The 21,982-nt window shown below is 44.2% G+C and overlaps 1 protein-coding gene across 3 annotated transcripts in view; it reads right to left on the bottom strand.

Annotated features, from left to right (window-relative positions):
- Nucleotides 1-21,982, bottom strand: part of LOC126183238 (syntaxin-binding protein 5) — a 976,467-nt gene that overhangs the window by 293,629 nt on the left and 660,856 nt on the right. For all 3 annotated transcript variants that reach the window (XM_049925028.1, XM_049925029.1, XM_049925030.1), the window contains exon 7: nt 1,648-1,723. In XM_049925028.1, coding sequence (XP_049780985.1) covers nt 1,648-1,723 — 76 coding nt within the window. The remainder of the gene's footprint in view (nt 1-1,647; nt 1,724-21,982) is intronic.

The raw sequence follows: 21,982 nt of genomic DNA, 5'->3' as shown, positions 1-21,982 counted from the left end.
ACAGTCCACCCAAATTGCTTTAGTAGCTCCCATGTTTGACAAGTGATGTGGGGTTGAGCATTGTCATAAAGAAGCACTACTCCCTCCATCAGTCGTCCTCTCTGGTGATTCTGGATTGCTCATCGAAGTTTGGTCGCTGTTTCACAACATCCGTCTGAGTTTATTGTCATCCCAGGTTGCATGAAATCGATGAGAAGTACCCTCTTTCAATCCCAAAATACAGTTGCCACAACCTTTCCTGCCGACTGCGTTTGTTTGAATTTCTTTGGTGGCCGTGAACCGGAGTGACGCCACTGACGAGATTGTTGTTTTGTTTTGGGGGTGTAATGAAACGCCCACATTTCATCTCCCATGATGATAGAGAGTCCAACCACTTCTCCTTGTTGCCTCCTCCCTCATATTGTTGAAGAAACTTGCGAGCACAGTCAAGGCGTTGCTCCTTGTATCCGCCAGTCAGCATCCGGGGGACCCAGCGAGCACACACCTTGCAATAACCCAACGTTTCTGTAAATGTAATTTCAGTTGTGCTGTGGGAAGCTTCAGGAATGCATTCAACAACTTCACAGGCAGTGACCCTAAGATCTTTGAGCAGCTCACTGTTGATCTTCTGGACAATCGCATCAACAACCAGCGGTCTTCCACTCCGTTCTTCATCATGAACTTCTGTGCGACCCTCAGCAAAAGCCCTGCACAATTTCCAGATGTGCTGAATGGACATGCACTCTTCACCATAAACCTCAATCAGCTGCTGATGAATCCCCATGGGTGGTAAGTTCCTTGTGTGAAGAAACTGGGTTACTGCTGGAACCTCGCACTGGGCTGGAGCTGTGATCAACACTTCCATCTATGGCAGCTGCCAAGCTAACACTGAGCGATGTAGTGAATCACGGACAGGCAGACTTGAGAGTGGGGAACCACTGCACACGGCACTGTTGTTGGATTTAGCCTAGCACCTTTCCTCGAGGCTGTAGCTCATTGGGAATCTTACTTTTGGTACAACGCTTGTACAATACTCATAAGTAGGGACATCACACTGAAATTTCCTTATCCAGAAGTAGCTGATGAGTGAGATGGTGTACAAATTCAGTAGAGTTGTAAAGGTGGTCCTCATTTCCTCACTTACCGGCTGTGAGCACACTTAAGATTTTTATCGGCTTGTACCCAAGTGCACAAAAGTTACTAATCAATACTTATTAAAAGAATACTTTCTTTTTATAGCTTAGGAAGCCCTTATAATTTTGTTGGCACAGCTGCTTGTGTTTCAAGTTGTGAGTTTGTTGTCATTACTCAAAATTTGATAGTTAACGGCCAATAGAAAACAGTAGCATTCATACTGAAGACAATTCTTACTTGTACTGTCATGAATTAGATAAACAGGAAACTGGTATTCACATGTTATTTAATTACTATAGCAGCTATCAGTCTTAAGGACACACTGCCAAAGAAGAATGTGTGTGGTTTCTACACTGTACCAGTTTTGAGGAGAAACTGATACTGAAAGCCAAAGAAAGCAATGCTCCCATTCAGCAGATTTTAATCATTGTTTTAGCCTTTATCTACAGCTTACGGGACATAACCTCTGCTTTCAATACCTACAATTACCTTCTGTATGCATGAATCTATTTTGTTATTTTAGTTATTACCCACCCTGTTCTGGATGTTTTCCACTCCACTTTCTGGATAGGTTTACAAGATTCCAGTTTTCCATCCTTGTTTGTCTTAGCTAGAAAGGAAGTAAATAGATGAGTGAATAATTTTAGTAACTGAAACCATATGTAAAATGTCAAGTTATTTGGTTAGGAAAGGAAACACTGTTCTGCATAACTGAATAGCTGTTTACATGAATAATTTTAATTTCACAATTAGCAATAATAATTATGCACATGTTTGTACACATTAAATGAGAAATGGAACAACTTGTTATTTAATCCTATTATGGCATGTGAACCAGAAAGCTTAAACTGAAATTTTAAACTTGATCATTAAAAAGAAAATTCAATTGAGGAGACTTAAATTACAAGAAGACAGAATGGCTGGTCAGTACTTTACTCTAGCGGGTGAGATTCTGAGTCTGCCTATACAAACATATGTAAGTACAGAAAACTATCTACGTCATTTTGTAGAGCATGCTCACGTACTAGGTACTGAGTACTGGGTGTCCCCAAGATGGACACTTATGTGTCCATTCATGCACTCAACCAGTTTCAAGGTGGTCATTCTCTCTTTTCTCCCTGGGGAAGGAGTAATACTTGAAGGCACACACAAACTGGTCATTCTGTCCCACAGTAATGTAATAAACTTTATTATTTAACTGTCAACAACATGATTGTTGCTAAAATATTTGTTGTTTCTGAATGTTTCCACAGGTTTCCAAATCTGTGTAGCTGCCAATGATAGTTACAGTATGTAGCCTTTCTGACCAGTTGAAACAACATTTTTGTTGTATTCTTCTTCTTATGTTGAAAAGAATACCTATGAAAGCCATGAGTGACTTTTTTTTTAAGTACAGATTTTTATCTGAAATTGTCTCAACATCTCTCCAATTTAGTTGCAAAATTATAAATAAAACCTTTCCAAGGTACTTACACTATACAGGTCATTACTTTGTGAATGCACTTAGCATCAATTTTATATGGTTGCCTTCTTACTCTACTTACGAACAACATATGAATGCACTCAGTATCTACCACCACAGCATGTACTCCAGTTTCTACGATTTCATCATGTTGACAAACATTTTGAGCTAAGCAGTATGCTCTCAGAATCCCTCCCTAAGTCAAATCTAGTAACACATACAGAAGTGTTTCCCATGAACAATGATAAATGACTTGTGATGATTTCCACAAGAACTTCCAGACTATCAATGAATCATCAGTTAAACAAAACACAAATTGCAAAGTTTTTGCCAAATGATACCTTGTATTGGGTAAGACTTCTACAAATGTCTCTCTTCATTTGGTAAAAGAAGATGAGAAAAACTGAAACTTTCAGTTATTTGTCCAATGAATCCCAATGTAATTACAGATGGACCAGCAGCTCAACAAACAAAAGCAGCAGAAGGAATCGTCTATATCATTCTTAGGATAAGCATATGAATTTCAACCCACAGTGATCCAAGGGAACCATAAAAAACTGAAATCAAAATTGTCGCATGAAAATTTTAACCTTGCTCCTCCCAAATAAAAATTTCATTCTGGAGCATATGATAGTCCAAAATAACAAAAGACATAAAAATGTATAATTATTCCACATGAGCAAGCCTATTTTGAACACGGTCTCCACAGGTAACGTGCAAAAAGATTACCGGTATTGATTTACGGCTTCAGCGATTTTATTTTAAAGTGGTCACTCTATTAGCATCATCAGAGGGATTTAGTTCTTCTGCAGTCATGGAATGTGCTTGTGACATGAACCTGTGCCATTTACTTTATAGAAAGTGATGGGACAAGAAGTTTATGTGCTGTCTTGCATGGTTAACTGACTAAATACCCATGTTGCATGTTCCTTAGCACACCATCTGTTTATGTCAATACATGTTTTATAATCACAATATTTTGCAGATGTTACAATGCTAATACCTGTGTATTAAGGAGACAAATTATCTCTCAGCACAAGGCTCCACTATTCAACACCTGAGGAAGGTGTAGTAATGATAATCTCAGAACCCTTTATGCACACAGGAATCTCCCAAAAGGAGAGACAGATGGTTAAGGGAGGCAGCTGACTTATTAGCTCTATGACTGAATCTATGTTCTACTCTAAATTACGCCTACTTTAGGAATGACAGTCATACAGAAAACAGTGGGGTGAGGCTCAGGTGGGAAACACATCATGCTTTCAACAAATATCATGAGAATTCTAACAACAACAACCATCCACTTTTGCCATATATTCATCCCAACACACCAAGCTGGAGGCTAGTGTAAATTATGTTAAATTTGGCATATTAATTTTTGCTGATATACAAGTGAATTCCAGAGTGCTGTCATTTAATACTAGGTGAATTTATTCCAGTAATAGTGTCCTTTGCAACAGTGCTATATTTTCTGTACACCAGCGATATCAGAACTGAAAAGCATTGTGAACTGAAAAATAAACAACATATGTCCAGTTGCTGCGTAGAGGCCAGGCCAGTGGTAACAGCTGAAGTCTCAATTCCAGGTATAGTAGAGTTGATCAGCTCTGAGGTAAATGCTACAATCCACAAAAAATTCTCAACCTTATTATATGCAACAATGGCATCAGTCTTAGTGAAACTTCATGAAATTGTTGCACTGGTGCACATTCAGCGTTTGAGTCTGTGGTGAGAGGTCAAAGCTTACTACTTTCCTTCCCAACCCCCCACCTCCAGTTAACAAAATAACTTTTCAACTTCACCTCTCACCCCCGTTTTAGCTTGTCACACCACAGATGCCTACGATTTTAATCATAATAACAATAAAATATACAAAATCTTCTGACATAAAGTAATTATTTGTTTATACCAGTGTTTAGTGTACTGCTTAGCTATAACATCCAAGAAATAGCAATTAAGAAAAAATATAGCATCTAAAAAGCATATATCTGCAAATTTGAGAAGTATGTGTCATGCAATAAATTTTATGTCGACAATGTCAAAATTTACATAATATAATAACTAAGTATGCAATCACCATCATAACCACTAAGACTGTGAACAGGTTTGCAGACTACAGCTATGAAAGTGTGTAAGTGAGTCATTCATTCACCTGTGTTAATGAAATCAGATTTTCGGTTCTCCCCTTTGAACCGTCCCTCCCTTTCCACTTCTTCTTCTTCTTCTTCTTCTTCTTCTTCTTCTTCTGTCAGTTCTATCTGTGGACTCTCAAATCATTTTGGATTTGGTCTTCACAACACTTATTATGGTCAGCCTGTGAATGTGTGCCTTTTCCTGGCTGGCATGTTACTGGTCAGGCTGCAAGGCCAGACACATGGCCAGGCCCTCACATTAGAAACTGAAAACTACACTCCTGGAAATGGAAAAAGAACACATTGACACCGGTGTGTCAGACCCACCATACTTGCTCCGGACACTGCGAGAGGGCTGTACAAGCAATGATCACACACACGGCACAGCGGACACACCAGGAACCGCGGTGTTGGCCGTCGAATGGCGCTATCTGTGCAGCATTTGTGCACCGCCGCCGTCAGTGTCAGCCAGTTTGCCGTGGCATACGGAGCTCCATCGCAGTCTTTAACACTGGTAGCATGCCGCGACAGCGTGGACGTGAACCGTATGTGCAGTTGACGGACTTTGAGCGAGGGCGTATAGTGGGCATGCGGGAGGCTGGGTGGACGTACCGCCGAATTGCTCAACACGTGGGGTGTGAGGTCTCCACAGTACATCGATGTTGTCGCCAGTGGTCGGCGGAAGGTGCACGTGCCCGTCGACCTGGGACCGGACTGCAGCGACGCACGGATGCACGCCAAGACCGTAGGATCCTACGCACTGCCGTAGGGGACCGCACCGCCACTTCCCAGCAAATTAGGGACACTGTTGCTCCTGGGGTATCGGCGAGGACCATTCGCAACCGTCTCCATGAAGCTGGGCTACGGTCCCGCACACCGTTAGGCCGTCTTCCGCTCACGCCCCAACATCGTGCAGCCCGCCTCCAGTGGTGTCGCGACAGGCGTGAATGGAGGGACAAATGGAGACGTGTCGTCTTCAGCGATGAGAGTCGCTTCTGCCTTGGTGCCAATGATGGTCGTATGCGTGTTTGGCACCGTGCAGGTGAGCGCCACAATCAGGACTGCATACGACCGAGGCACACAGGCCAACACCCGGCATCATGGTGTGGGGAGCGATCTCCTACACTGGCCGTACACCACTGGTGATCGTCGAGGGGACACTGAATAGTGCACGGTACATCCAAACCATCATCGAACCCATCGTTCTACCATTCCTAGACCGGCAAGGGAACTTGCTGTTCCAACAGGACAATGCATGTCCGCATGTATCCCGTGCCACCCAACGTGCTCTAGAAGGTGTAAGTCAACTACCCTGGCCAGCAAGATCTCCGGATCTGTCCCCCATTGAGCATGTTTGGGACTGGATGAAGCGTCGTCTCACGCGGTCTGCACGTCCAGCACAAACGCTGGTCCAACTGAGGCGCCAGGTGGAAATGGCATGGCAAGCCATTCCACAGGACTACATCCAGCATCTCTACGATCATCTCCATGGGAGAATAGCAGCCTGCATTGCTGCGAAAGGTGGATATACACTGTACTAGTGCCGACATTGTGCATGTTCTGTTGCCTGTGTCTATGTGCCTGTGGTTCTGTCAGTGTGATCATGTGATGTATCTGACCCCACGAATGTGTCAATAAAGTTTCCCCTTCCTGGGACAATGAATTCACGGTGTTCTTATTTCAATTTCCAGGAGTGTATATAGCTCGCAATTTCTGCAATTCATTGACATTTTGAGACTCTTGGTTTTCATGCTACTTTATTGTTAGCTGTCATATTTGGGAACTGAATTATGTAAAAATATAAACACTTCCACCAAAAAAGTGGTTTGGATTGGGGGAAGGAGGGGTAAGCTGACCCTAATGAACCCTCCACTTCCTTCCATCTGTTGACTAATTAATTTCTTAAAAATGTCTGATTTGGCGTATGAAAGGAAAAAATCTGAGGCTTGGAAGAAAAACTGTATATTACTGTTGAACTAACAAAGAAATAGCCCAAATCTGTTAAAAATCGCTGAAAATGAGAATACACAGACAGCTAGCTCATGCAGACTGAAAATAAAAAAGAAGCCTGGATGTGAGCATGCCACACTTCAACACAAACCACTGAGTGGTTCAAATACTATCAGATCTTATAAAACCCCAAGAAACAAGAATCAAGTCTGTTCATTGCTGAAATAGCACAAACAGGCATAATGATCAGAGAAGACCTCATCTGACAATTATGAAAAACATTATCTCTCAGTTCAGTCTACATTATATGTTGAATCAAAATGACAGCATGATGATAATAGAGGCTGCAACCAGAGAGAATAGAGTTACAGATGAGGCAGAACTGAATAATATAAAATAGATAGTTATTCTATTCTTGAGAATATTCATGTCATTGTGAAGCCTTTTAGCTAACACTATCATTGATACACAATTTCAGTTACTACTATTAGACTGTATAATTACTTTTCATTTTCATCTGCAATTTACAAATGGTTCAAATGGCTCTGAGCACTATGGGACTTAACATCCGAGGTCATCAGTCCCCTACAACTTCGAACTACTTAAACGTAACTAACCTAAGGACATCACACACATCCATGCCCAAGGCAGAACTCAAACCTGCGACCGTAGCAATCGCGTGGTTCCAGACTGATGCGCCTAGAACCGCTCGGCCACAACGACCGGCTGCAGTTTTCAATTAGTTTGAAATAATTAACTTTAGATATTGCTATTTCTTCTTGATTACTTTAATTACATATAGTTTTGGTGGTCTCTGTTTTTAACTGCTAATCATATGTATTTTAAACTGTGTTGCCACAGTAAAACCTTTAAATGAAATGTTGCTTGGTATTCTAACTTTTTACATATTCTTTCACATTTATTTTTCTTTATCAGCATTATCAGCCCTGCACACCTTCCTGTCTTTTCTTACACACTTATCTGTATTATGCACAAGAAATCACATCCATTATTGCCATTTCATGACACAAGGAAAAGGGAATGTATCCAGAAAAGGCGATCATTGAGTGCACCACTGCATACAAAAAGCAATCAGCTTCATTTGAGCAAAGAAAGATACATCATATCTTCACTCCAAGTGTAATAATCCAGTTGTGTAGAGAAATATACATACAGTATGGTAGATAAAGTCTGTGTAAAATGACACAGTTCTATGTACTCCACCTGTGCACTACAATTAACCACGAAACTGTCTTTACATTAAGCAGCTAAATGTTGCTGACCTCATTCACATATCATTGTTCCCTGGAGCCTATTACATTGTTTGTTTATTATTGTTTTATGTTCAGAGAGAAAAAGAACTCTAGGCTATTTTAAGCTGAGAAATGAAGCACCTAAATGAAGAAGTAAGTTGTTTTCTATTTATTAGATCTGTTAATTTACCATTCTTGCAATAGGAAGGAGATGTGGTGTTCCAACAGGCTAATGCTCATCCACATACACTGGGAAAAAAATCTGTACACCTGGAAAGAGATGTTGATTTTGATCATATGACAGTATATGCCACCTGGAGGCTAGTAGATGTACTGATAATGGTTTCATCTATTTCTGCCAACAGACAGCATAGTGGCAACCTACCAGAGCTCCATCTGTGTCCAGTCTTTAATAGGGAATGCTCACAGCCGGAAGGCTCAGTGTGGTGCAAATGTGTGATCAAGCAGGCAACCATGACATGAAGGTGCATTTATGCTTCCTGCAGCCAACTGAGTGAGTTTGAAAGGGGTCAAATTGTGGCCTTCTGAGTTTCTGGATGGTCCTGTTGGAGAATTGTCACACAAGTTGGATGTGCTGTGCCAGTTGTGCAACAATCCTGGTATCAGAGCCTGCATGAACATTCTCACAACCATAGATGATTTTCTGGACGTCCACACAGAACAGATGCCCACCAGGATTGTTGTATTGGTTGGTTGGTTGGTTTGTTTGTTTAAAAGATGGAGGAAGGAACCAAACTGCTAGGTCATTGGTCCCTTGTTCCAAATAAAACAATGCCACAAGGGTGAGAATAAAACAAGCGAAACTGACAACACAAAACGGAGAGAAAGGACAAACCACAAGAACGACAGAAGGGCAACAAACACTTAAATGGACAAAAGGGGAGAATAAAAATACAGAAATTCAAGAAACAGGTAGAAGATGTTAAAACGACAAAGCAGATTGTCATGGCTGGCTGACCATGAGAATAAAAAGAAGATGCCAGCCACTCCGCAACACATGAAAACCTCCACCCTAAAAGGACTAGGATGGAGGGCACAGAGGGATAAAGGACATGCGCTAAAACTTAGATCAAATGATAAACCTCACCCTCATGAATAAAATCAGCCAATGAGGCACTGTCAGATAAAATTAGCGGCAACAAGTCTGGTAACTGAAGATATCATCGCAGGGCAGTCGAAGTGGGACAGTGCACCAGAATATGGGCCACTGTCAGCCGGGTGCTGCATCGACACTGAGGCGGGTCTTCATGATGCAGGATGTAGCCGTGGGTCACCCAAGCATGGCCGGCAGAGAACCACAGAATCCCTGAGAGAGGCCCACATGGAGGACTGCCACACATTTGTAGTCTCCTTAATGGCATGCAGTTTGTTGTGCGTACTGAGGCTATGCCATTCTGTCTCCAAAAGCCAAAAAACCTGGCAGCATAAAAATGAATGCAGGTCAGTTATTGGAATGCTGATCTCCATAAGCAGTTTCAATGTAGCCTGTTTGGCCAGCCTGTCAGGAAGTTCGTTGGCTGGGATTCTGACGTGTCCTGGGGTCCACACAAACACCACTGAACGACCAGTCCATTCCAGGCCATAGATGGACTCCTCGATGGTTACTACCAAAGGATGACAAGGGTAACACTGGTTAATAGACTGTAGGCTGCTCAAGGAGCCAGTACACAGAGGAAATGACTCCCTTGGGCTTGAACGGATGTGCTCAAGAGCACAAGATATAGCCGCCAGTTCTGCAGTGAAAACACTGCAGCCAGTGGGTGAGGAATGCTGTTCAAAATGTCCACCACGGACATACAAGAAGCCAATGTGACCAACAGCCATCGAGCCATAGGTGTATACCACTTCATGGCCTCGATACATGTCAAGAATCGAGAGGAAGTGACAGTGAAGAGCCGCGGGGTGAACTGAGTCCTTTGGGCCATTTGAAAGATCCAGGTGAAGCCGTAGCCTAGGTGTACACCATGGAGGTGTACATGAATGGACCTCAAGTATAGGTGGTAAAGGTAAGGACTCCTGTTCAGATAGAAGGGATCCGACACGAACTACAATTGTAAGCCCTGACCTGAGCCGCCAACGCGGGAGATGAACCGCCATGTGTGCAAAAAGGAGACGGTAATTCGGATGCACAGGAGAACTACAAACATGTGTGAGCAGTTGTGCACACTTGACCTGCAATGAAGGGACTCCAGCCTCCGCCACGACGCTGGGCGTCGGACTCATCCTAAAAGCTTCTGTCACTAGTCGAACGCCACAGTGGTGCACTGGGTCGAGTAAACGCAATGCTGAGAGCACAGCCGAACCATAAACCAGACTCCCATAGTCAAGGCGGGATTGAACAAGGGCTCTATAGAGCTGCAGCAGCGTAGAGCGATCTGCACCCCAGTTGGTATAGCTCAGGCAGCTGAGGGCATTGAGGTGCCACCAGCACTTCTGCTTAAGCTGACGAAGGTTTGGAAGACAAGTCAATCAGGCATTGAAATCAAGTCCTAAAAATCGATATTTCTTCACTACAGTGAGGGGATAGTCACTAAGGTAAAGTTCTGATTCTGGATGAACGGTACAACACCAACAGAAGTTCACAACACACGACTTTGTGGCTGAAAACTGGAAGCCATGGGCTAGAGCCCATGACTGCACCTTGTGGATGGCTCCCTGTAGGTGCCACTCAGCAACACCAGTACTGGTGGAGCAGTACAAAAAGCAGAAGTTGTCTGCATACAGAGAGGGTGAGATGGACAGTCCTACAGCTGCTGCTAGACCATTAATGGCCACTAAAAATACAGATACACTCAATATAGAGCACTGTGGGATCCCATTCTCCTGGATATGGGGGGGAACTGTGAGAGGCACCAACTTAGACATGGAAAATACAAAGCGACAGGAAATTCTGGATAAAAATCGGGAGTGGGCCTCAGAGACCCCACTCGTATAATGTGGCAAGGATATAATGTTGCCAGGTGGTGTCATATGCTTGTTGTAAATCAAAAAAGATGGCAACAAGGTGTTGGCATCTGGAAAAGGCTGTTCGGATGGCAGACTTGAGGGACAGAAGATTATCAGTGGTAGAGCGACCTTGGCGGAAGCCACCCTGACAAGGAGCCTGTAGGCCACGTGACTCCAGGACCCAACCCAACCTCTGACACACCGTATGTTCCAGCAGCTTACAAAGAATGTTAGTGAGGCTGATGGGCCAATAGCTATCCACATCAAGTGGTTTTTTTTCCAGGTTTGAGCACTCGTATGATGGTGCTCTCCCACCAGTGTGATGGAAAGACGCCATCGCACCAGATCCGGTTGGAGGTCATGGGGAGATGTCACTTGTAATCAGACGAGAGATGTTTAATCATCTGACTGTGGATCTGATATGGCCCAGGAGCTGTGTCGTGGCACTGTAAAAGGGGCTGAGGAGCTCCCACTCTGTAAATGGGGTGTTATAAGGTTCACTATGGAATGTAGTGAACGAGAGGACTTTCCCTTCCATCTGCCATTTGAGAGTGCGAAAGGATGGGGGGGTTGCTCAGCAAAGTGCTCAACAATTGCATTTGCATTGGTAGATAACACGTCATTGATGTTAATGCCAGTGATACCTGTCGGGGTCTGGTACCCAAAAACATGTTTGATCTTCATCTAGACTTGGGCAGGTGACATACGGCACCCTATGGTCGAGACATACCTCTCCAAACACTCCTGTTTCCGCCATTTTATAAGTTGGTGAATGCGGGCACAGAGCCATTTAAAAGCTATTAGGTGCTCTAGGTAAGGATGCCGCTTATGTCGCTGTAGAGCTCGCCAATGAATGGCCTCAGTGATTTCTGACGACCACCAAGGTACTGATTTTTGCGGGGGCACCCTAAAGAACAAGGGATAGTGTTTTCCGCCACAGAAATGATCGTTCTAGTGACCTGCTCAACTACCAGATCAATGGTACCTTGCGGGGGAGATTCAACATTGACAGCTTCCCAGTCTGCCTTGTTTAAAGCTCATCTTGTTAGACATCAGAGGGAATGGCACTGGGGGAGTGACAGGAAGATGAGAAAGTGGTCACTACCACACAAGTCATTGTGGGTTCTCCAGTGGACAGATGGGATAAGTCCTGGGCTGCAGAGAGATAAATCAATGGCCAAGTAAGTGCCATGAACCACACTGAAATATGTGAGGGCCCCAGTATTCAAGAGGCAGAGGTCGAGTTGAGACAGGGAAGTTTCGACATCTGTACCTCGCCCAGTAAGCATGGTGCCACCCCACAAGGTGTTATGGGTGTTAATATCTCCCAAAGGTAGGAAGGGTTTAGGGAGCTGATCAATGCAGCCAATGTGTTCAGGGGTACTACACCATCTGGAGGAAGAGACACATTGCAGACAGTTATTTCCTGCATCGTCCTTATCCTGACAGTGACAGCTTCAAGAGTGGTTTGAAGGGGCACAGGTTCACTGGATACTGAGTTCAAGACATAAACACAAACTCAATCTGACACTATTATAGTTACTATTGTTCTTGTAATATCCCCCATAGCCGTGGTGGGCAGGGGCCCACATTGCCAGGAACCAGGTTTCCTGGAGGGCAATGCAGAAAGCAGGTGTAAAGCTTAACAGTTGCCATAGCTCAACCAGGTGGTGGAAAAAACCGCAGCAGTCCCACTGGAGGATGGCGTTATCGTATGGCTGGGAAGACATGAAGCATGCAAGGAGGCAGGTAATGCCTCAGGGTCACCTGCTGCCATCGATTGAGTATTGGTATCCATTCCTACTGTGGATGAGACATCAGTGAGATCCAGGTCCTCGGGGGACGCTGAGATCTCCACCTCACCCACAGGTGCAGAACTGGTAGGGAGTGGTGGTGTTGGGGACACCAGAGGGTCCTGTTTCTTAGCAGACTTCTTTGTTTGCTTGCCCTCTCTCTTGCTGGGAGGTCTTCTCCGAAGTAGCTTCAGACATGGAGGAAGACTGTGAAGCTCTTCGCCCAGCAGCTTTTAGCTCCTTTAGCCATTGGCGAGTGTCCACACTGGCATTAGTGGAGACCTTGGGAGAGAGGGTCCCAAGGGACCCCTTTCACATGAGAGGATCTGGAGGGGGGGGGTGGGGGGAAGGGACCGATATCCCCTGCGTTTGGGGAGGCCTTCTTCCCAAGGTAGGTACTTTGGGAGCAATGGAAGGAGATTTTCCCCCTACCACCAAGGGAGCAGATGTATTGTGGAGGCCCAGAGGGCCCACTGTTCGTGACACAGAGTGTCGTACAACTGGTACTTGTGATGGTGATGGTAATGTACCTGCAGCATGTGTGTGCGTCAGCCAAATGGGATGTAATCGTTCAAGTTTGTGTTTAGCCTCTTGGTAAGTCAACCAGTCCAGGGTCTTTTACTCCACGATTTTCTGCTCCTTTTGGAGTACTGCGCAGTCTGGCGAGCAGGGGGAGTGCTGCTCTCCACAGTTGATACAAGTGGGAGGAGGCACACAGGGAGTATCTGGATGCAGTGGATGTCCGCAGTCTCCACATGTGGCGCTGGAAGTGCAGTGGGAAGACATGTGCCCAAATCTCCAGTACTAAAAGCACTGCATAGGAGGAGGGACGTATGGTTTAACATCACAGTGGTAAACCATCACCTTGACCTTTTCAGGCAATGAATCACCCTCAAAGGCCAAGATGAAGATACCGGTAGCAACACTGTTGCCTTTGGGTTCCCTGTAAATGCGCCAGATGAAATGAACACCCCACCGTTCTAGATTGGCACGGAGCTCGTCATCAGACTGCAAGAGGAGGTCACGGTGGAAAATAAGCCCCTGAACCATGTTGAGGCTTTTATGGGGAGTGACGGAAATAGGAATATTACCCGGTCACAAGCAAGTAATGCCTGTGATTGGGCTGGGGATGCTGTCTGAATCAAGACTGCACCACTTCTCATCTTTGACAGCACTGTCACTTCCCCAAATTTATCCTCAAGATGTTCAACAAAAAATTGAGGCTTCATAGGTAGAAAGGAGTCCCCGTCCATTCTGCCACAGACTAAATACTGAGGCGAATATGGCTCTCTTCTTCCTGTAGTCCTACATTCCTCCCACGGTGTAACGAGGAAGGGGAAAATTTTAGGGTCATATCTGTCAGCATTGTACTTGATCTCGCCCTTCTTAGAGACTGCTGGTGCCGTATGGTCACCAGCAAGAGATGACTCAGTCCGCTTCGAAGCAGGTCATCTGCCCTAATGCCGCCCACTCTGATCAAGGGCTCACCCCACGGGTGCCACCCAGCCACAGCAATGGCCACCAGGCACGGTGGCCATTGCCGGGTGTCCTGATTCCCCCAGAAGACAGGCATCTACTCCTTGGCATATGTGGGGAGTTTACAGCTCAGGAATCAGCAGTGCAATCCCTGTGTTGTCAAGGGGCTACCACCAAATGGGTAAATGATAGCCCCACCACAATGGACTGGCTACCATGCTGGATATTGGGCGCAAAGAAATCCAATATTGTCATGGGGGGCGAAAGATGACATACCCTGGAAAATGTCCTCACCAAAATACACTCCTGGAAATTGAAATAAGAACACCATGAATTCAATGTCCCAGGAAGGGGAAACTTTATTGACACATTCCTGGGGTCAGATACATCACATGATCACACTGACAGAACCACAGGCACATAGACACAGGCAACAGAGCATGCACAATGTTGGCACTAGTACAGTGTATATCCACCTTTCGCAGCAATGCAGGCTGCTATTCTCCCATGGAGACGATCGTAGAGATGCTGGATGTAGTCCTGTGGAACGGCTTGCCATGCCATTTCCACCTGGCGCCTCAGTTGGACCAGCGTTCGTGCTGGATGTGCAGACCGCGTGAGACGACGCTTCATCCAGTCCCAAACATGCTCAATGGGGGACAGATCCGGAGATCTTGCTGGCCAGGGTAGTTGACTTACACCTTCTAGAGCACGTTGGGTGGCACGGGATACATGCGGACGTGCATTGTCCTGTTGGAACAGCAAGTTCCCTTGCCGGTCTAGGAATGGTAGAACGATGGGTTCGATGACGGTTTGGATGTACCGTGCACTATTCAGTGTCCCCTCGACGATCACCAGTGGTGTACGGCCAGTGTAGGAGATCGCTCCCCACACCATGATGCCGGGTGTTGGCCCTGTGCGCCTCGGTCGTATGCAATCCTGATTGTGGCGCTCACCTGCACGGCGCCAAACACGCATACGACCATCATTGGCACCAAGGCAGAAGTGACTCTCATCGCTGAAGATGACACGTCTCCATTCGTCCCTCCATTCACGCCTGTCGCGACACCACTGGAGGCGGGCTGCACGATGTTGGGGCGTGAGCGGAAGACGGCCTAATGGTGTGCGGGACCGTAGCCCAGCTTCATGGAGACGGTTGCGAATGGTCCTCGCCGATACCCCAGGAGCAACAGTGTCCCTAATTTGCTGGGAAGTGGCGGTGCGGTCCCCTACGGCACTGCGTAGGATCCTACGGTCTTGGCGTGCATCCGTGCATCGCTGCGGTCCGGTCCTAGGTCGATGGGCACGTGCACCTTCCGCCGACCAGTGGCGACAACATCGATGTACTGTGGAGACCTCACGCCCCACGTGTTGAGCAATTCGGCGGTACGTCCACCCGGCCTCCCGCATGCCCACTATACGCCTTCGCTCAAAGTCCGTCAACTGCACATACGGTTCACGTACACGCTGTCGCGGCATGCTACCAGTGTTAAAGACTGCGATGGAGCTCCGTATGCCACGGCAAACTGGCTGACACTGACGGCAGTGGTGCACAAATGCTGCGCAGCTAGCGCCATTCGACGGCCAACACCGCGGTTCCTGGTGTGTCCGCTGTGCCGTGCGTGTGATCATTGCTTGTACAGCCCTCTCGCAGTGTCCGGAGCAAGTATGGTGGGTCTGACACACCGGTGTCAATGTGTTCTTTTTTCCATTTCCAGGAGTGTAGTTGAATTACAGGTGGAAATGCAAAGCCATGACAAGAAGTTCAGGAGATCGAAGCTAAGGGCACTATGGATAACTAATGCACCACGTAAGGTGTTATTCCCCATATGGCCCACACTTCTGTAGAATTTGGAAAGTGGCAGGTCAAACCATAAAAATGGGACCTGAACTTATAGGGCTGAAAAGTACGAGACTCCTTTTAGTCGCCTCTTACAACGGGCAGGGATACTTTGGGCCTATTCTAACCCATGGACCCCTCAGGGGGAGATTGTCGTAGTTTAAGGACAGCAGTCGCAGATGGTTCGGCTACCACAGCACAGACATAGGGGCTTGTGATCCCAGATGTGTCAATACGAACTGTTGTGAAACAGTTATTAGCAGTGGGACTACAAGTATGCACACCTCTAGCCCATCTTCCACTCACACCACACCATTGATCGGAACAGCTCAACTGAGCCATCTGAGGATCACTTGGAAGATGTAGTGGCAAGTCGTAGTCTTGAGTAATAAAAGCAAGTTCTCACTGCTTGCAAGTGATGGTCGTTTGCACTAACAAAGTAGACCTGTTAGTGATGTCTCATTAAGTGCATTTGTCCAAGATGCAATGGCCCCACCCCAGGCCTTATGATCTGTGGTGTAATGAGCTGTAACACTCATTCATCTTTGGTGTTTCTGAAGGGGACAATAACTGGTGTTCGGTAGGTGCAGAATGTCATTGGACCCTTTGTTTTGGTATTCTTGCAACAGGAAGGTGATGTGTTGTTCCAACAGCATAATGCTCACCCACACATTGCCTGTGAAACTCGACATGCTCTGCAACATGGGAATCAACTTCCCCGGCCATTGCAATCTCCAGACTTGTCTCCAATCAAACACGTGTGGGGTGAGAAGTGATTCGGGCAACTCATCAACCATTAACTTTTACACAACTACATGAACAGACCAAGCTAATAATCCCAGGATACTATTCACCATATGCACGATCAATTGAATGCAAGAGTCAGTGTCTGCACTGCTGAACGAGAAGGCTACATCATGTACAAATATGGGTGTTTCACTTTGGGTTGATACCAGGTACCTCAGAACAGCTTGTGTTCTTGATCTGTAAATAAAATAATTTCATGCAATTCGTATGCACTGTTGCAACAATAAATCTTGAATAAATTGGAAACCTCTAAAAGGATGTACTAATTTTTTTTCTGGCAGTGTGGGCTGAGTATATTGTATAATAAACCTTAAAGTGTTAGTGATATTTGACAGCATATCTAGTTCAAACTTTTGCCTCTGTGTACTGACACGACTGTTTATTTGTCATGTTGTTGAGTGAAATGGCATAAATTAGTGTTAATACAGGCAACAGAAATGGAGCTACACCTACATGAAGAGGTAAGTTGTATTCTACTTAATAGTTCCTTCTACAATGTAAGTTGTACAAAAAATTGATGAAAACTTGACTACTGTAAAAGCAAATCATTTTGTAAATTTTATTTTTCAAATTCGGTGATTTGGAGCCAATATTTTCCAGATATATAATGGACATTAGAAGACAATATTAACTTTGCTATATTTTGGATTGTAAATAATTGTTTATGAACCAAAAAGGTGACTATTGCATGAAGTTGAGCAGACCAATAAAGAAAAGTGAAAAACTCAAAATATCTCAGTTCCATGTCTGTGTAGTTAACTCTTGCTCGCGTTCCAGCACTCAACTTAGATTCAAATATTCTGGCACTCCTTGTCAGGCACAAGTTTTCACTCCAACAATTTGCTGTGTATGTAGTAATCTTGGTTCACTAATGTAACCAATTCTTCACAATAGCAAACAAAGCCATTGCCATTTATATTTGTTTCAGACCCATCTCCCTCTCCCTGTCTCTCAAAGGACTTAATGGATGTACATTGTGACTAGGATCCAATATATGAGCTGGACAGGGTATCTTATCAGGATCATCAGCAAACAGGAAATTCATTCCTGTGTCTGAGGAAGAAGAATAAATTCAGGAAACATGTAAGTGCTTTTTTTTTAATCTCTTAAACAACTACATTCGGTACTCGGAGAGCTTGCATTAGAAGCACACGGAGGAGGCAAGGTCATCTAAGTGAAATACTGCAGAGAACCATTAGAAGTAAGTCCCTGCAGCATTTACAGTGCCAAAAGCTATGTGTAGAACAAGGTGTTTACAATGCTGATGAGTACACAGGTGTTTAAGGACCAGCAAGAAAGATCTGAAATGAAAAGGTTCATGTGAAAAGTATATATCAAAAGGTCAGAGCAACCAAAAAGGGAAACTGAAAGAAAAATGTGATATACATCAAATAAATGGGCAGACTACATAATCTGAGGGAATTAAGGTGCTGGGAAAATGCAGCATTGATTAAAAGAATGCTTTAATGAAGAAGATGACCAAATGGTATTTGAAGAACACTGGGGAATGGGAGACCACTCTAGCAGAGTTTAATAACTCCACATACAGTGGATGTCAATAGTGACTCAGAGAGGTCACCAGTCAGCTCCAACTGAAAAGGCGGAACATGCTTACCACGTGGGTCGCAGCTCTTGTACAGATATAAGCTGGCTGAGTGACCAGTAATCACTTGTTCCACGCTGAACAAAGTGCTCAATATCACTTCATATTGCTATGCACTTTAATACACTGTTTTTGTTCTGAACTGTCAGATTTTCATGATTTGGATATATTTATTGTGCAGCTTACGACTTTCACTTTGTTGAGAGTTTATGCTTTTGTAACAGAGGTGGGGAAAAAAAGTGGCTGAGAAGTTACCCTATTGTGCAGTGCCACTACTACAGATCTGAAGTTTCTTGAACTTTAGTAACTACAGCTGTTTCTACAGCTGCAGCAGCAGCAGCAGCAGCAGCAGCAGTAGCAGCAGCAGCAACAACAACAACACACGACCCAGGAACAACAAAAACTGTAACAAGAACGGCATGCTGCTATCTTGTGACTTCCTTCTGAACAGCAGCAACATCAGTCAGTGGTCATGGGTATGCCTTCATCACTGTTAGCCTGCTTTGTCAAGACTTCAGAGAGTTGGGAGATATCCCTCCCACATTTTGAACTTCATTGTCTTGTTTATAACATTTATGATAAGCAACGAAGCTTTACTCTTGACTTCTAGCAGTCGTTTGTATTAAGCTGTACAAAAATTGTGACCACTCCTGAACTCTAGCAATTTATCTTTCAGTGAACTATGTAACCTGTTAACTGAATACTATTGTCATCAGGTGCAGCTTGTTGCAACTAGGAGATGGTTCAATCAGTGCTATAAACAACATGGACAGTCTTGCACAGCATGGGCTGCCGACTTGCAGCGTATCACAAGCCTTGCACTTTCACTTGTCAGAAGTGTTAAGTTTTCTACATTGAGTTACTGACTCATGGTGTGGTTGTGTGCTTAACTCTGAGAGGGAAATCACAGCAGAAGTACAAGGCATATTCCAAAACTAAGGTCAATTTGGTCATAAAAAAATAAGCTCATGAGAGAAGGTTTTTACTGACAATAATATTTTACTACATGTCTATTTTGCTTTTCCACATAATTGCCATTAACATCTATACAATTTTTGTAATGCTGCACCAGATTCTATAACCCCTCTGCATAGAAGTCTGCCACCTGGAAATTGAACCACCTGGTAACGCCAGTCTTGAGTTCATCGTCATCTTGAAATCTTTGTATACCCAGCCATATTTTCAATTTGTGACAGGAAATTGAAGAAACGGCCTCAGTGTGTTACTTGCTACAAAAATGCAAACTAACTTCTCCTTCTCCACGAGAATGCAAGGCCCCACACGAGTCTGTGCATGTGAGAGGAACTCACAAAACTTCATTGGACACTTCTCCAACCTACAGCCTGTATCTCATAGCTTCAATCTTCTGTTTGTTTGGCTCAATGAAAGAAGCATTCTGCAGCAAACAATATGTGGATGATGGGAATGTTATTGATGTAGCATGACGATGACTCCAATGTCAATAAGTAGAGTAATACCATGCAGGCATATAGGCCCTCCCAGTAAAGTTGCATAAGGCCATTTCATTGAATGGAGATTATGTTGAAAAATAGGATTTTGTTACCAAATGAGTGAGGTGAGGAATAATATTGTGTATTGGGATCCTGAATGAAACCAACCTGCTTTCAGAAAAAAATGTGTTTTATCATTTATTGAATGCTCCTCATACCTTTTCATGAATTATATCTCGCAATAGAAAATCTTTCAGCTGACGGTCACTCCTCTGAAATTTCAGCTCAGTGATTCAGTTGGCCAAGTAGGAAAAGCAATATGGAGACCAGTCAGTACCACACCAAAGGCTGGTGATAAGAAGGCAGCAACAGCCAGTGTCAGTATGTTCTTTGGGGTTTTATACACACCAGTTATGGACATTTAATACTGGGTGAGTCAAGAAGAATGGTACATGCTTTGAGTGGTGATAGTATTGGTGTTTCTGCACAAAAAATTTCGTATGGACCTATACTCTGTTGCGAATGCTTTCCAAGACTGAATGCTTTAATGTCAGTTCTGTAGGTTTTTCTTGAATAACTCGAAAACTGCGGCCTGTACTGAAATGGTATTACAGGACAAAATTAAGCTAAATTAAATTTCCTACAGAAAATTCCTATTCATTTCTTTCTCTGGGGCTAACAGTTTGTGCAAAGAGAGCGAGAGAATATTCTTGCGCGACATGCATGAGCTGAAGCTTAGGTAGTTTTTGTAGGCCAAATTGAGGTAGTTTCCTGACTTGTAGGTCACAAGTCCTTATCAAATTGATCATCTCTAATTCACTTACACTACTGTGGTACTTTGTATACAAGGACACTGTGCTGAGTAATTCAGCCAATAAATAACAATGGACATTAAATGTGTTCTACCTGGGAAACAATTTGGAATAAGGCATATGGTAATACAAGGATTTTTTTGTTCAGGATCACCAATACTATCACCCGCAAAGCAGGTACCTCTTCTTTGACTCATCCTGTTCAACTAGGCATGACTACAATGATGTCCAGGTTTAGTGCTACATATGAAGTGAAGTAGGTCGTGGCAGATGAGTAGCCACAGCATCTTATGCACTGCTAAATATTAGTCCAAGTTATTCTCCAAGATAAAATATGAAATTATGTATTCTGATTTCTGGGGTTTCCAGGATATAAACACATATATGGGCACAATGTGTCTACGTCAGTGTTAAAAACTCATAAAAATCTAGAAATTTTATCTCCCATGTCCCCAGTGACATGCCACAGTCACATGGAATATGATGCCGATCATGATCAGACAGAGAAAATGAAGAAGAAAAGTGAGTGTAACACAGATGAAACAAACACAATTTTTCAGTATCCAGACATGCTGGTAAGTTCTTTATCCACGAAGAAAACTACTGATGATGGGGATCTACTATGAAGAAATACCAAATAATTACAGACTGCTGAAGCTGCTGAGGTATTTTACTATGAGGATACATTGAACACATGTACTCGTTTTCAAATTCATGACACTTTACTAAGATGACAACAGAGCAACCCACTAAAACCCCCTACGTCATATAAACCCCACTAGTCACTACAGACAAGTGAAGGAAGGGCATGACTGATCTGTTATTCCAACAGAATAACTCTCACTCACACACTGCCCATGAAACTCAATGTGCTCTGCAACACATGTGCCAACTCCCTTGACCAGCACGACTTGTTTGCAATCAAGCACTTTTGGCATATGAAGGGGCTATAAGTGACTTGTGCGACTCATCAACCAACAACTGTTACAGAATTACATGAACAGGTCGAGCAGGCATAGCATAATGTATCCGAAGATATTCAGCACCTGAATTGCCACCAGTGCACCCGTGGAGGTTACATGTACTATCCTGCCCCCTGGATACTGTCTCTTCTACAGGCAGTACGTTACCTCTCACCAGTTGTCTACTGGGTGGCGTGTCAGTGGCAGCTCTGTGGCCTCTGTACAGGGGAGGCACGAACCAGGGAAAAAAAAGTCAAGGTACTACATCCATGCCCGTAAGTAATAAGTTTGAGGTTCTGCATTCCACTTAAACTGGAACAGAGCCAGCGAGACACAGTTCACCGGTTGGGAAGTCTGGTAT

The sequence above is a fragment of the Schistocerca cancellata genome, chromosome 4 (assembly GCF_023864275.1).
Source record: "Schistocerca cancellata isolate TAMUIC-IGC-003103 chromosome 4, iqSchCanc2.1, whole genome shotgun sequence".
Taxonomy (NCBI): Eukaryota; Metazoa; Arthropoda; class Insecta; order Orthoptera; family Acrididae; genus Schistocerca; species Schistocerca cancellata.
This window is presented reverse-complemented; position numbering and strand designations above follow the sequence as displayed.